Below are 14,413 nucleotides of genomic sequence, written 5' to 3' on the forward strand. Positions count from 1 at the left end.
CCATAAGAATGTTCATCCTTCCATTCTGCAATTTTTGTTGGGAGTGTTTCTCAGCAACCACTGGCTGGAATTTAGCTAAACTTCATAGGAAGCTTCAATCATAAAGAGGAGATGCCCATATATTCTTCGTAATCAGGTGGATGATTTTTATGCCTCCGGCATCAACTGGTGTGGGAGGCATATAGTGATTGTCCTGTCCGTCCGTTCGTTCGTCCGTACAAGGTTAACCAGATGGGACTGTTTCGTCTAGCATCAATACCCCTTACCAGAATGACTTAATACTAATGCAGATGTAACCTGTGACCATTCCTCATCTTCAGACATCACCTGACCTCAGTTTGACCTTGACCTCATTTTGGACTTAGGTTGCTTTATATTGGCCATCTCTTGGTTAACCAAATGGGACTGTTTCGTCAACATCAATACTGCTTTCAAGAATGAATTGATACTAATACAGATGTAACCTGTGACCATTCCTCATCTTCAGACATCACCTGACCTCAGTTTGACCTTGACCTTTTTTGGACTTAGGTTGCCTTCTATCGACAAGGATGCCACCGGGGGCATCAAGTGTTTATTGAACGCAGCTACTTGTTCACTGAGTTATTGCCTTTTGATTATTCAACATTAGTAAATAACAGCACCATCCTTGTCTGGAGTATTTCTCAGCAACTACTTGCTGGAGTTCTAGAAGCTTCTTTTGAAGCCTCGCTACTAAGTACTGAGACAGGGTATGTGCTATGTCGATAAATTCTGCTTTTATGCTTTTTAGATTCAATAATCAAATTTAGGGGAGCATCAGTTGGTTTTACCAGTATTTTCTTGTTAGATCCTGTTTTGTTTAAAGCTGATTAACACCAGCCATAAATTGCACATTGAACAGCATTGTGACTGTAACACAAGACACAAAAGCTTATTCGTACAAGTTATGAACTGGTTCTGTTCAAAAACACTGATAACTTTTATGTTCCTTTTTGAATATCATCAGATTTCATGTCAGAAATGTCATGAAACTTCCACTTTCATCCCATTTCCTGTTAAATCCTTGATTTTGCGTGTATATTAGATGATACTACAACAAACAAACAAAGAATAGGTTAAATTATACTTTGCTTAATGATGAGTTAGCTTCTACATATGAATGATCATAATCTCGGCATAATCTGTCATACAAAGTTATTGTTCTGTTATGTTAAAACCTACATTTTTGTTTTTAAGGGACGATCACCTGCGGGTCATAAGCCAGTCAAACCGAAGCAGATACAGTCAAAAGCAGACAAATTCAAAGATATGAGTATGGGGACAGAATTTCGCAGTGATTACAATGTACCAGTAACAAGACCAAGTGCTGGTATTGGACATGAGGTACCACCTGGATACACAAGACAAAACTCAACCGGAACTCGACCGGAACAGCTCAGTGTCAGACATGATCATACTGGACAGACACACTTACCAGAACAGATGAGCAATCATATAGATAACCAAATGAATGGACCCTATAACATTCATCCTCAGTATCAAATTGATCAGCAGGACCCCAATTCACAGCTTCAGTATCGTGGGTCTCAGAAGATGCATCCAGCTCAAAATCAAAATCAGTCTCCTCGGGACAAACGACAGTCACAGAAAGCAGGAAATATGGCTAGTCCGAATAGACCAAATGTTGCTCCTCCCCCTCCTCCGCCTATGGATCAAGGTTATATTCAAAGGGGAGATAGGGTCAGTATGTCTCCACAGAGGGAGAGTTTGCCACCTCCCCCACCCCCACCTCCACTAGAGAATGGTTATCCAAATACTCCTCAGATGAGGAACCCTCAGTTACAGAATATAGGCTACCCAAGTGGTTCTCCTAGACACATGTCCCCAGTAAGGGACTCTGAACTGCCTCCGCCTCCACCTCCTCCAATGTCACCAGATACCCCAGAGATGCCCCCACCCCCTCCTCCACCCCAAAGCGGACAGCAAAACATCCCTCCTCCACCTCCACCCCTACAGCAGCCTGGTGCTCCGGCTGCACCTCCTCCTCCGCCTCCACCACCTCCTGCCCCCATGGCTCCCCCTCCATTTATGAATGGACAGCCAGACACAATGTCAGTTTCGTCAGAGAATAGTACATACTCGAGCACAGCTAGTGCACGGGAAGTGGAGGTTCCTCCAGAACCACCAAAGATGGCAGCAAGAAATGCTCTTTTAGATGAGATTCGCCTTGGTGACTGTAAGTTCTTATTTTCTTAATAGTTTTACATGTTAATTGTTGACATTACATAATTTTTCTAATAACTCAGACGTGAACTGAAATTGTCTGTAATAGAATATGGTACTACTAACAAATTCGGGCTGTTGTTAAGCACAGCAGTTTTATAAAAAGTAGTAGTACTGTAATTATATCTGAAGTATTTTACCAATATCGTGTTAGTTCAACTATTCCAGGAATAGGTAGAGCAATTGCACTCACCTGTTTGTCGGCACTGGCGTCCCAGTTTGGTTAAGGTTTTTATATGTAAGATTGTATCTCAATCAGTTGCGAGAATGTATTGAAACTTTACACACATCTGTTATATTTTTTCACAAATTTACAAGTTAATGTTTAGGAATGTTTGTTTGTTAAGTAACTGGGTATGAAGCCTTTGAATTCATAAAAAAGTGTGAATACAAGAATACTTTTGTAATGAAAAAAAGTATTTTAACGTGTGGCATTATTATGATTCGTTTACAGGGAACAAAAAATTGAGGAAAACAGAAGAGAAGAAGCAGGAAACAGTGTCGCAGAACAGATTTGATGTGCATGCAGTGATGACTAGAGCATTTGACATGCGTAGAAAAGCTGTGGAGGACAGCGAGTCTGAGGATGATGATGATGATGATGGTGATGACTGGGGAGATTAATGGTAAGTTGTTGTATATATCTGCTGTCCAGGGTGTTGCAAGAGGTATAGCATTTTAATGATGTTCTTGTTGACATGTCCGTAACATAGTTCTGCATAAAGAACAGTAATTCCTACACATCTTTAGAAATAACAGGGCTTTTTTACCTTTTATAACAGAGACCAATATTCAACCTCATCCCAGTTTGAAAAACAGGTGAATCTTCCTAATTTGAAGCACTGAATTTTCCAAAACAAAGAGTTTCCTAAATTTGCAGAAATGTTGAGCTCAGACGAAATGCTCAGTTTGTTTCATTGCATTAATGTCAGTTTGTTTCATTGCATCAATGATAACAGATTCGTATTTCATATATAAGGGACTCAAAATACAGGGCTTATACAACATCCTGTTTATTAATTCACTGTTTAGTCAATTTGCTCTCAGAATATTTTGAAAATAGCGCTGTATGAATTTTTTAACGCAAATGATTGTAAACAATGATATTATATGCCAACAAAGTCAGTTGATTATACATTAACGAGGATTTTATATTTTGAGTCAGCTAACCTGAGCATTTTTGCTCAGATGAGTTTCAGTGATCACTGTGTTTGTCGTCGGTCTGTTGGCATCAACTTTTTATGTGAACGTCTTTTTCCTGGTCAGAATTACACCAAACTTGTCTGTAGTATCCTGGCAAAGTCCTGTCTAAAATAAGTTCAAATGGTTCCGCTTGACTGATTTTAGGGGCCACCATAGCTTAAAAAAAAAGAAAAACATTTAAATCAATTCTTTTCATGAACCTTTTGAATTAACTCCACCATACTTTTTTGTATGCAGCATCCTTGGAAGGTCCTCTTTCAGATTTGTTCAAAGGTTCTGTTTGATGGATTTAGGGGCCACCAAAGCTAAAAATAGAAAAACACCCATTAAATGACTTCTTCTCATGAACCACTTAAAAGCTCAAACTTGGTTTGTAGCATCCTAGTAAGGTCCTCTCTCCGATTTGTGTCTAAAAATAGAAAAACCTTTAAACAACATCCCTTCATATACAATGTACCACTTGTTATTTTCTTCTTGTTTTCTTTTTTTTTCAGAAGATGTTTCTTTAGAACTGATTGAAGTATGAACAAGTTATTCAGCGAGTTAGAGGGATAGACTACCATTCAGATAATGAACTGAGCTAGATATTCCAATCAAGTGTGATAAACATTAGTTTGACACAAAGGAAAAACACTTCGATGTGTTGCACTGCATGCAAGAAGGCTGTAACCAAGGTTTAATTGGATATTTGGAAATGAGGACATATTATATATTGTATATTTTGGGAGATATCTAAGCTATATATAACACATTAATTTATCAAAGTAAGAATTGTAATCAGGCTAGTTCATTCATTTTATTTGTCACCATTACTGAAGGGTTTGCTATTTTTAACCTTTACCCTGCTAAATTTCTAAAATGGACTGGCCTACCATTCAATTTGGGCAGTACCGTTTATTATTCAAAGGGGTGTTCACTGAAAATTTACTGACTGAATAGCAAACAGGCTGGTCTTGGTCTGCACTGGTCACAAAGGCAGAATCACTTGCCACCAGCAGGCTAAAGGTTAAGATTCTTTATTTCTAAAAAATTTCAAACATCCAACTGTGTTGTGATAGACAAATTGGGGTAAATAAAGAGAATTTGATCCTTCATTTTGTTGAAGGTAATTGTTCCAAACTTTATAATGTTCTAATCATATAGTAAGTTATAGTCAGTAGGATCTAGGCCATGCTTGTGTTTACTTTCTGGGACAGCATTGCCTTACAGTGATATTTCCACAAGAAATAAGTGATGTGTTAATGCCAGATTGGTAAAATATCTGTTTATCTTGTATGTGTAACATGCTGTGCATGAAGGGATTATATCTTGTTGTTTAGCATTGTATATTCTTGGTTACTGGGTAACTTTAGCTAAGATTTTTTCAGTTACTTGCCAGTGATGGCAGAAAAATCTAACACAGAGTATATCTTATAACATCTGTTTCATACATCCAACACTACACATGTCAATGTGGCTAGTTCTGTATCACTAATTACAACATCATCCAACAGTCATTGTAGGCACAATGATAAACTTTCATACAGTAGAAGTATATACTATACTTAGCCATCATGCATTTATCATGATAAATCTTCACCAGTGGTCAGGGAAAAACAAGTGACAGAAAAATGGAAAACTGAGTTATAGTATATAAAGGGATGGGGGTTTAGTCATTATGGGGTCGCATCCAAACCCTCTCATATGACACCAACACTGGATTTCAAAGAAGCAAACTCGAAAGTTGTTCAGATAAGCTAGAAACTTTAACCATAATCAAGCTAAAATTAACCAGTATATAAACTAAAGCAAAGGAATAAACTGAGTTTGAAGACCAGTCTTTGAATGCTGCTCTGCAATTGGTCATTTTGAGAACTATGCTCAGAATCGGCCAATCAGAAACTGGAGTTTACAGACTGGTCTCCAAATTGAGCTTTATAATCTGTGTCACTGTCTGCAGAACATACAGTTAGGAGACTGTGGTGGTTTGAATACGATGGTACTGTATCTGTATAAACCATTTAGGACTTGGTTTTGTTGTAAGCTGCTACTAACAATCAAAATAATAAATACAAGCAATGAAACTGTGTTCACATACATTGATTGTTCTCTAATACTTGTTAGTACTTGCATTGTTGTCAAAAAGATTTTAATTTTTTGTGGGTGTTTTATGTGAGTGACTTTCCCAGCTTGTCAGTTTTGAATTTGGTGGAAGACAGAAGGTGTTCCTCCAGGCAATGCTTCAGACTTGTGTGTGGACCCAAGTAGAACCACCGACCTTCTGTAAGCCAGCTGGATGACTTTCTTACTTTGTAGAATTGTTCACACCAAGTGAGGTTTTGAACTTGCATTTGTAAGGAGCAAGTGATTTGAAGTTGACAACTTTAACCACTTGGCCACAGAAGGCCCCTTTAAATGGAAGCAAGTTAAATATTGTTCTTTCAGTAACTACAAAAACCAAAGAAAAAATGGGTTGTAAAAATATATAAGAAAAATATAATATATCATGTACTTCACAAGCTTAAATCTCTTCACCTACTTACAGGGCATTTGTATTGTATTATATAGGCTGTTTTGTATTATTCATAAAGATGCTTTAAATAATAAGGGTTTTAGTTTATATATACATATTTTGTTTTAAAAATGAAGTTAAATTAAAAAAAGTAGGCATAAACCTTAAAGAAATATAAATAATACTACAGTCCTTATTTCAAGGATATTGTATAATTGGCTGTCATACACACATCCAGTATGTCTACTCTTAATTAATATACGTACTTCTGTCAAATAATCTGCTTTTATATTCTTCATTGTTATCTTCAACCATATTCACAGGACATGTATGTGATATTTGGAAAATGTTTTTATCGGCATGAACATTCTAAATTTTGTTAAGAAATAACAATCTTATTACTTAGAACAAGCTGTCATCAGATTTGTTTTGCTTATTCAAAATTGGAATTATTCAATTCTGTTTTCATATCTGGTTTTAAGTGTGTTTTTTTTAGGCCCCCGAAGGGAGGCATATAGTTTTTGAACTGTCTGTCGGTCTGTCAGTCTGTCCGCAATTTTCGTGTCCGGTCCATATCTTTGTCATTGATGGATGGATTTTCAAATAACTTGGCATGAATGTGTACCACAGTAAGACGACGTGTCGCGCGCAAGACCCAGGTCCGTAGCTCAAAAGTCAAGGTCACAGACATTAAAGGATAGTGAATTGATGGGCGTGTCCGGTCCATATCTTTGTCATTGATGGATGGATTTTCAAGTAACTTGGCATGAATGTGTACCACAGTAAGATGACGTGTCACGCGCAAGACCCAGGTCCGTAGCTCAAAGGTCAAGGTCACACTTAGACTTTAAAGGATAGTGCGTTGATGGGCGTGTCCGGTCCATATCTTTGTCATCCATGGATGGATTTTCAAATAACTTGGCATGAATGTGTACCACAGCAAGAGGACGTGTCGCGCGCAAGACCCAGGTCTGTAGCTCAAAGGTCAAGGTCACACTTAGACATTAAAGGATAGTGCATTGATGGGCGTGTCCGGTCCATATCTTTGTCATTGATGGATGGATTTTCAAGTAACTTGGCATGAATGTGTACCACAGTAAGATGACGTGTCACGCGCAAGACCCAGGTCCGTAGCTCAAAGGTCAAGGTCACACTTAGACTTTAAAGGATAGTGCGTTGATGGGCGTGTCCGGTCCATATCTTTGTCATCCATGGATGGATTTTCAAATAACTTGGCATGAATGTGTACCACAGCAAGAGGACGTGTCGCGCGCAAGACCCAGGTCTGTAGCTCAAAGGTCAAGGTCACACTTAGACGTTAAAGGATAGTGCATTGATTGGCGTGTCCGGTCCAAAGTGCCATCGGGTGGCATGTGTCATCCTATGGAGACAGCTCTTGTTCTGTAAGGAAAGAACTGCCACGTTGAAGTATTAGTGAATTTATTTCATAGAAAGTGTCTTCCTTCATTAAAAAAAGAAATGTCATTTATAGTGCACAAACATACGGTAGTTAAATCATGTTTATATTAACTGTAAATATTTATTATTGTAGTTAACTATTTCATTAAAAGTGCAATATGTTTGTGTTGAGACCTGGTATATCGTCTCCGAGTGTGGAAACTGTTTTCATTGTGAACTTTGGTCAAGATACTAAAAATATATAATAAACATTAGCTGTAAATAGCTTTGATTGACACTGTTTGAAATTTTTGTAAAATTTATTTGCGATAAATTGTTCCTGTAACTGGTTTATAATTAGAATTTCCCTGTCATAGATACATCCTTTTTCTGCATGATACTACTGGTAAGTCAGTGAGAGCATAATTTACACATGCCATCCAGTGAAACATTATTTACACCAAGTATCTTTTTAATAAATATTTACGGGCTGGTAGGCAGTACTTAGGTGCCTAAGATGTTTACCGTAGATGTTTGCATAATTCTTTTCATACTTGCATGTTTACATTCTCCTAATTTGTTCCATTAAAAAGTGAAGTTCATTTTGTATAAAGGGCAAAAGGAAAGGTGCCAAAGTTATGGTAACACCACTTATTGATAATGGGCCTTATTTTGTTGATGTTCACATGTAATACCGAAGATTCTGTTGCCATTGTTTGGTCTTGTGAACTGAATGACTTAGAAGTAGTTTTATTGTTAGATACAACAAAGTATGTACAATATATCAAAAGAACTTGTTAACAAATGACAAGAAAATATATTGTATAAATGTTAGAAATGATATTATTTTTTCTGACTTAATGCAAAACAACATAGTATGATTGACAGATTGACCAGGAGTCACAAACAGAATTCATGAATTTGCCAGTTGTATTCTGTTGTTAATTTCATATGAACTTAAAAAAAAATAAGAGTACTGTAAAATCGTTTAATTTCGTGGGCATAAAATTTTGTGGTTTTGGTCAAAACGGCAATTTCATGGGGATATGAATTCGTGGATTTCAACTTTTGAACATAAGATGAATGGGAATTTTACTTGTTCGTTTGGATTAAATTTCATGGATTGACTCGACCACAAAATCCAGAAAAATCAGTCCCCACGAATATTAATGATTTCACAGTAAATATGAGTATTAAATAAAAAAAATCATGTTAAGCTTCGTATTTAGGAACATGCAGTTGAATCTAAGTTACCTGTAAAAATGTACTTTAATATTCAGAGATGATATACTAGAGTCTGCCTTTTGTACAAAATTTCTGGGAATTGTTTGTATTATAATAACTATTTTTTGTACGTAGGAAATCAGACGTGTAGAAAGTGATGTAATATACAATAGTTAGATGTAGTTTGTACATAGTATCTCAAAATAACAGTATATGTACTGTACATTGTACTTTCACAGCACACAGTTTTATATTCCAGTTTCCACTCACCTTATTTAAAACTCTATTAACTAATTAATCGAAGATGGAGGGGATATTGAACAAGAGCTTGGCTTATTTCACTAAAGGTTACAGTAAACATTCAAAAGTAATAAACTTGTACTTGTGCTTCAATAGATAGAGTTTTTTTTTCTCCTATGTTTTATTTTATATGTTGGTATAGCAGTCTTATTCGGGTTGTTAAGAATTTGCTACTTGTAATTAGTTATTTTTTTACACGCTTTAATTTGGTGAGTCACATAGTGTATGAGTATGTTTAATTAGAAGATATTAGTGCAAGCTCTTAGTTCAGCCTTGAAGTAACTTTTGGTGTATAGGTCGAGTCTTGTAGGAATATATTAGAGCCGCACCATGAGAAAACCAACATAGTGCATCTGCGCAGTCTGGTCAGAATCCATGCTGTTCGCTTTCAAAGCTTATTGCAATTAAAGAAACTGTTAGCGAACAGGCTGGTCTGGATCCATGCTGGTCGCAAATGCACTATGTTGCTCTTTTCATGGTGCGGCTCATTTGTACATTATATACTAATTTGGTGCCATGTGTGTTTTGTAGAATCTCGGGTTAAAATAGGGTCAACACTTGAGGTCAAGGTCTATAGGGCACTAAAATATACATTTTGGTACTGAAAACTTACATAACTTTGTTATCAACTCCTACTGCTATCTGTTTTTATCATCAACTCACACGGCAGTTCTGTCAGTTCAAATTTCTATGCTGTCAACTGCATATATATCAACTCACATAGTAATCTGTTAACGAAAGTGTTTTAAAATCATTGAATTATATTTCTATTTAATTTAAGGTAGTGCACACATAATGGCAATTGGTGATTTCCATGCAATAGCATATTCTCGTAAGTATTTGGCATTCTTTGGCTGTTAAGGTAGCTCTACGGGCAACTACACAACTTCCTGTAACAAAAGGAAAATGGCAAAATTGTGTGCAGAGAATTTATGATTATGGAATTTGCTTTCATTGCTATGGATATGTACCTGAAGTTGATCGATCATGTTGGAAAAAAAAATGATGGAATATACTTGAACTCTAAGCCATCAGTAAAGAGATTATGCTGGCTTTTCTGCAGTGTTTACTCATTTTTTGGTTTTCATTACATTCGTTACATTTTTAGTTTGTTGTTCCAGACTATATTAACAACAACAAGAAATGATAAATATATATATTCCTGTAAGGACTTGTGTCATTTACAGTAAAAATTTGACCAGTCAATTCATGCAGCTAATTGGAAAAGTACTGCTTTAATGTTGTGTGATTATGTTTATTCATGTTTCTATGGATATTGGTCGAGTTTCGTGTACGTTTGTCTTGCTCTTGCCCTTCAGTGAGAGATTGCACACTATTACTGCTATTGTGTCGCTTTTATATTTGATTTGTTCAAAAGGTATAATGTTTTATTGCTGTCTCTTCTACTCACATGATAGAGAAATTTTGGCTGTGTAAGGCTTTCGACAACAATTGAAATATTGGTAGTTATGTTTTTGTTCAACATGTAAGTAAACTTCCAATTCTTGTCTGATGGAGAAGTTCAAAACTATATATATAGCACAATTTAGTTGCTGGAGTTTGCTTAAATAAGCACAGTTGAATTGTACTTAAGTCTGGTTTTGTAGAAAGCAAGAAATAATGCCATGCAGGAACAAAGTATTGTTGGATTTCACTGTCAAGTAAGGCACACAGTTAAGACAAGCAAAATACAGACAAATTGCTAAGGGCATTGTTAACCTATGGAGCGAAAGTCACTCTATTATTGTCATGTTTTTATGTTAAAGATGATGTGAAGTGAATGATATGCTGTTGTTGTGAATAATTTTTTTTCTGGTTTGGTTTTGTCAAGGATTTATATGCAAACAACTTTTTTTACACAAAACAAAATTGTATCTTTTATCATGAATGTTTATTAACCTCACTGAAATATTATTACAGATGTTTGGTAATAGTATATATTATCAAGTATTTATGTGCATTTCAGTTTTGTAGCCAATTTAGACATTATTTTTCAAGTGGATTGTGTAGGAATGGTGTATCATCAAAGAATATTGATTAAATCACTTGGTAATGTTTCGCACGTTAGAATATTTAGAGAGAAAAAACTGTTATGTCAGAAGATCTGAAGAAGTTATTTAGGCTTTTGTTTTGGAGTATTCCAGGGCCAGTTTTTTTTGTGATTTTGGTTTACTTTTCAAATACTAAGTTGTTTGAATGTAATACTTTATATGATAGAAGATAGTAGAGTATTTCCATTATTAATATATTTGTATTAATATATTTTACATTTTAAAGTACACAGATATTTAAAATGCATCAAGTGCTCCATCAACCATTCCTACCCAATGTTTTAATTAAGATCTTGATTTTTATTACTCTGTACATGTATAGTACTGTACATGTATGTCTGTGTAAAGCATTATGTCATTTTTCTGAAACGTGTAAAACCAAAATTGTGATATGAACATATATGTAATTGTGTCTTGTTTCCAATGTTTTTGCTTCTAGAGTCGTCATCTCCATTTTCCTTACCCATTCATCTTGTGCTCATACTTTATTCAAAATATATACACTATATCATTATTTCCTAAAAAATCAGCAATAAAATAGTCTGCTTTTATGGAAGTTCAGTTTTTGTTGTCTTTTGTACCATTCTCGATTCTCTCCGTAAGCTAAGTATGCAGAGCACAAGACCAAATTGTATGGCCATATGTTCGATCCCCACAGGCAAAGCAAATATATTTGGTGACAGTTTGGCAGAAGACATTGTTTGTGAAACCGTTTGCTCTTAACATCGGATTCATGTTTGGAAGTTGCAGTGTCAGCTATTTGTGGAGGAAGTTGGTATTAGTAAGAGATTTAGAAACACTCTGTGTAATGTTAGGACACAAGTGTGAGACCTGTGAGTAAGTGACAAAAAAAACATGTATACTGAAGTTACGGACTGGAAAAGAATTATGACTGTCCATATTTATTTCACCTTTAAATGATTAAATATTACATCTGTTGTTATGGTGAAAATATTTGACATGTTTTACCTTGACCATTATTACTTAAGAGTCCAAGTCTTGCACTCGACACATTGTATTATCATGGTGAATGTTCGTTCTAAGTTATTTGAAAATCCTATGTTGACAGAAATGCAAAGTAATAGAAAAAAAAAAAAACAAATGTAAAATTAAATTGACCTCTGTGACCTTGAACTAATCACATTATCTAGTTATGGTGGATGTTTGTGCCAATCCATTGCAATTATGATATTGCAAGCAGCAAGATTGACCAAGCAAGTATGCCACGGTCCCATAAGAAAACAACATTAAATCTATGACCTCTGATTGTGACCTTGACACATTCATTGAAAACAAGCAAATTCGATGAATTGGTATCCCCCGCCGAAAGGGTTTGTGGTGAGGAATGGCAAAAAAATATATCTGGAAAAAGTTAAGGATGTTAATAAGAAGCAAATAATTTCATTAGTCAAAATCAATTTAACAGAAAACAAATGTTTAATTAAAGAGTACATAATAAATGTATGATACTTTGATCCTGACTAAAGAATTTATTTTGAATGGGATATGCTTACTGTAATAAGCTTAGCTTTTAACATTAAATGCAGTTAATTGAAATGTGAGCTTGAAGTTTAACTGGAACGAAATATTGTCTTTGAGTGGTTTGGCACAGGTGTTGCTGTTTAACATGTACATTTAAACTTAAAAGAACAGATGTCCTTAAGAGAACACAGGTAAGATATCTTGAACAAGGCTGAGGGCAAGGTTTGTGCAGTCACAACTTAACATGTTGAAGGTTTGAACATATAAAAAAAAAAAAAAGGAATGGAAATATATATATATGTATATATTTATTTTTTTAGGGGGTGGGGGTGCAGGGGAACGGGTGAGGAAACAAAATTTCACATGTTGATTATAAATATTGACTGAAAATTAAAAATGAAAAAAAAAGGGTGAAGTTGGGGGGTGGAGGGGGGGCAGAGGATGCATGATCAGTGGTGGGCATGACTGGGTGGAGAAGTGAGGTGGGGGAATGGTACAACTTGGAAGGTTTGAAAAAAATCTAAAATAAGAAATGAAAAAAAAAAATGGGTGTGGGGGGGGGGGAAGGGGAGGGTGTGTGACCAAGGCAAATGGGTGACCAGGTGTGGGTGTGCAATTTCACATGTTTATAATAAATGTTCACAGAAAAGAATGAAAAAAATTTAATGAAATTCTGCCAAATGGTAAGTTTGTTATGTACAAATATGTGGATTTTTAGACAATTAAAGGGCAATAACTCTGAAGTTACAAAAGAAATCCATACAAAATTGTCTGTGCACAACCACATTATAGTGCTCTAAATTCTGTTAAAGTTTCATAGTTCAAGGTCAAATATATCAAAAGTTATGATGCAGAAATTGCCATATCTATAGATCTATAGTACCCTATAGTTAACACTAGAAACTTCTAAGGTCCATAACTGTGGTGTTACTTGGGCAATCCGTCTGAAACTTGATGGGCCCAATAACCTCATAGTGGTGAACATGTATATAAGTTTGTTTGAAAAAAATCTGAAATAAGGAATGATTTTTTATTTTTTTGGGGGGCGGGGGATCGGGATGGGGAGGGATGTGATCAAGGTGAGAGGGTGACCAGGTGTGGGTACACAACTTCACATGTTTACAATAAATGTTCATGGAAAAGAATGAAAGAAATTTAACGAAATTCTACCAAATGGTAAGTTTGTTATGTACAAATATGTGGATTTTTATACAATTAAAGGGCAATAACTCTTAATTTACATATAAATCCGAATGAAATTGTGTGTACACAATCACATTATGGGGATCTAAATTCTGTTTAAGTTCATAGTTCTAGGTCAAATATATCAAAAGTTATGATGCAGAAATTACCATATTTATAGTACCCTATATAGTTAACACTAGAAACTTCTAAGGGCCATAACTCTGGTGTTACTTGGGCAATCTGACTGAAACTTGACGGGTCGCAAGAACTCATAGTTGTGAACATGTATATGAAGTTTTAAATAAATATTCCCAACCATTTCCTAGATATGGCTCCGGACGGAGGGATGGACGGAAAGACGGACGGACGGACAACGCCAAAACTATATCCCTCCGACTTTCGTCGGGGGATAAAAAAAAAAGATTCAGAGCAGACAAGACAAATGATATTCAATCTTTAATTTCTATGACTTGAGGTAGAGGTCTGGATGTTGCAAGGACACATGATTTTGTTATGATGGTCATTTATGCCAAGTTATAATTCAAAATCCAACAATGTACAACAAAGTTATAGGTCCGACAATATTTTTATTATATACATGTACAGTGGGACAAGTCTGCAATGCCATTGCTCTAGTACCATGTACAGCTTACAGACAATATACACATATTGTGGAACATGCCCACAATGCCACACTGACGATATACATGTAAAGTGGAGCATGCCCACAATGCCGTACTGACAATACACATGTAAGGTGGAGCATGCCCACAATGCCACACTGACAATAAACATGTAAAGTGGAGCATGCCCA

At 35.7% G+C, this 14,413-nt stretch overlaps 1 protein-coding gene across 2 annotated transcripts in view; it reads left to right on the plus strand.

The window, feature by feature from the left end:
- LOC123551883 (actin-binding protein WASF2-like) overlaps positions 1-11,488 on the plus strand; it is a 31,405-nt gene extending 19,917 nt beyond the window's left edge. Inside the window, exons 5-7 of one of the 2 annotated variants that reach the window (XM_045341145.2) lie at positions 1,219-2,218; positions 2,720-2,891; positions 3,963-11,488. In XM_045341145.2, coding sequence (XP_045197080.1) covers positions 1,219-2,218; positions 2,720-2,889 — 1,170 coding nt within the window. In that variant the 3' untranslated portion in view covers positions 2,890-2,891; positions 3,963-11,488. The remainder of the gene's footprint in view (positions 1-1,218; positions 2,219-2,719; positions 2,892-3,962) is intronic. The other variant, XM_053541430.1, reaches the window with a different exon arrangement.
- The last annotated feature ends 2,925 nt before the right edge of the window (positions 11,489-14,413 follow it).

The sequence above is a fragment of the Mercenaria mercenaria genome, chromosome 4, assembly GCF_021730395.1.
Source record: "Mercenaria mercenaria strain notata chromosome 4, MADL_Memer_1, whole genome shotgun sequence".
Classification (NCBI taxonomy): domain Eukaryota; kingdom Metazoa; phylum Mollusca; class Bivalvia; order Venerida; family Veneridae; genus Mercenaria; species Mercenaria mercenaria.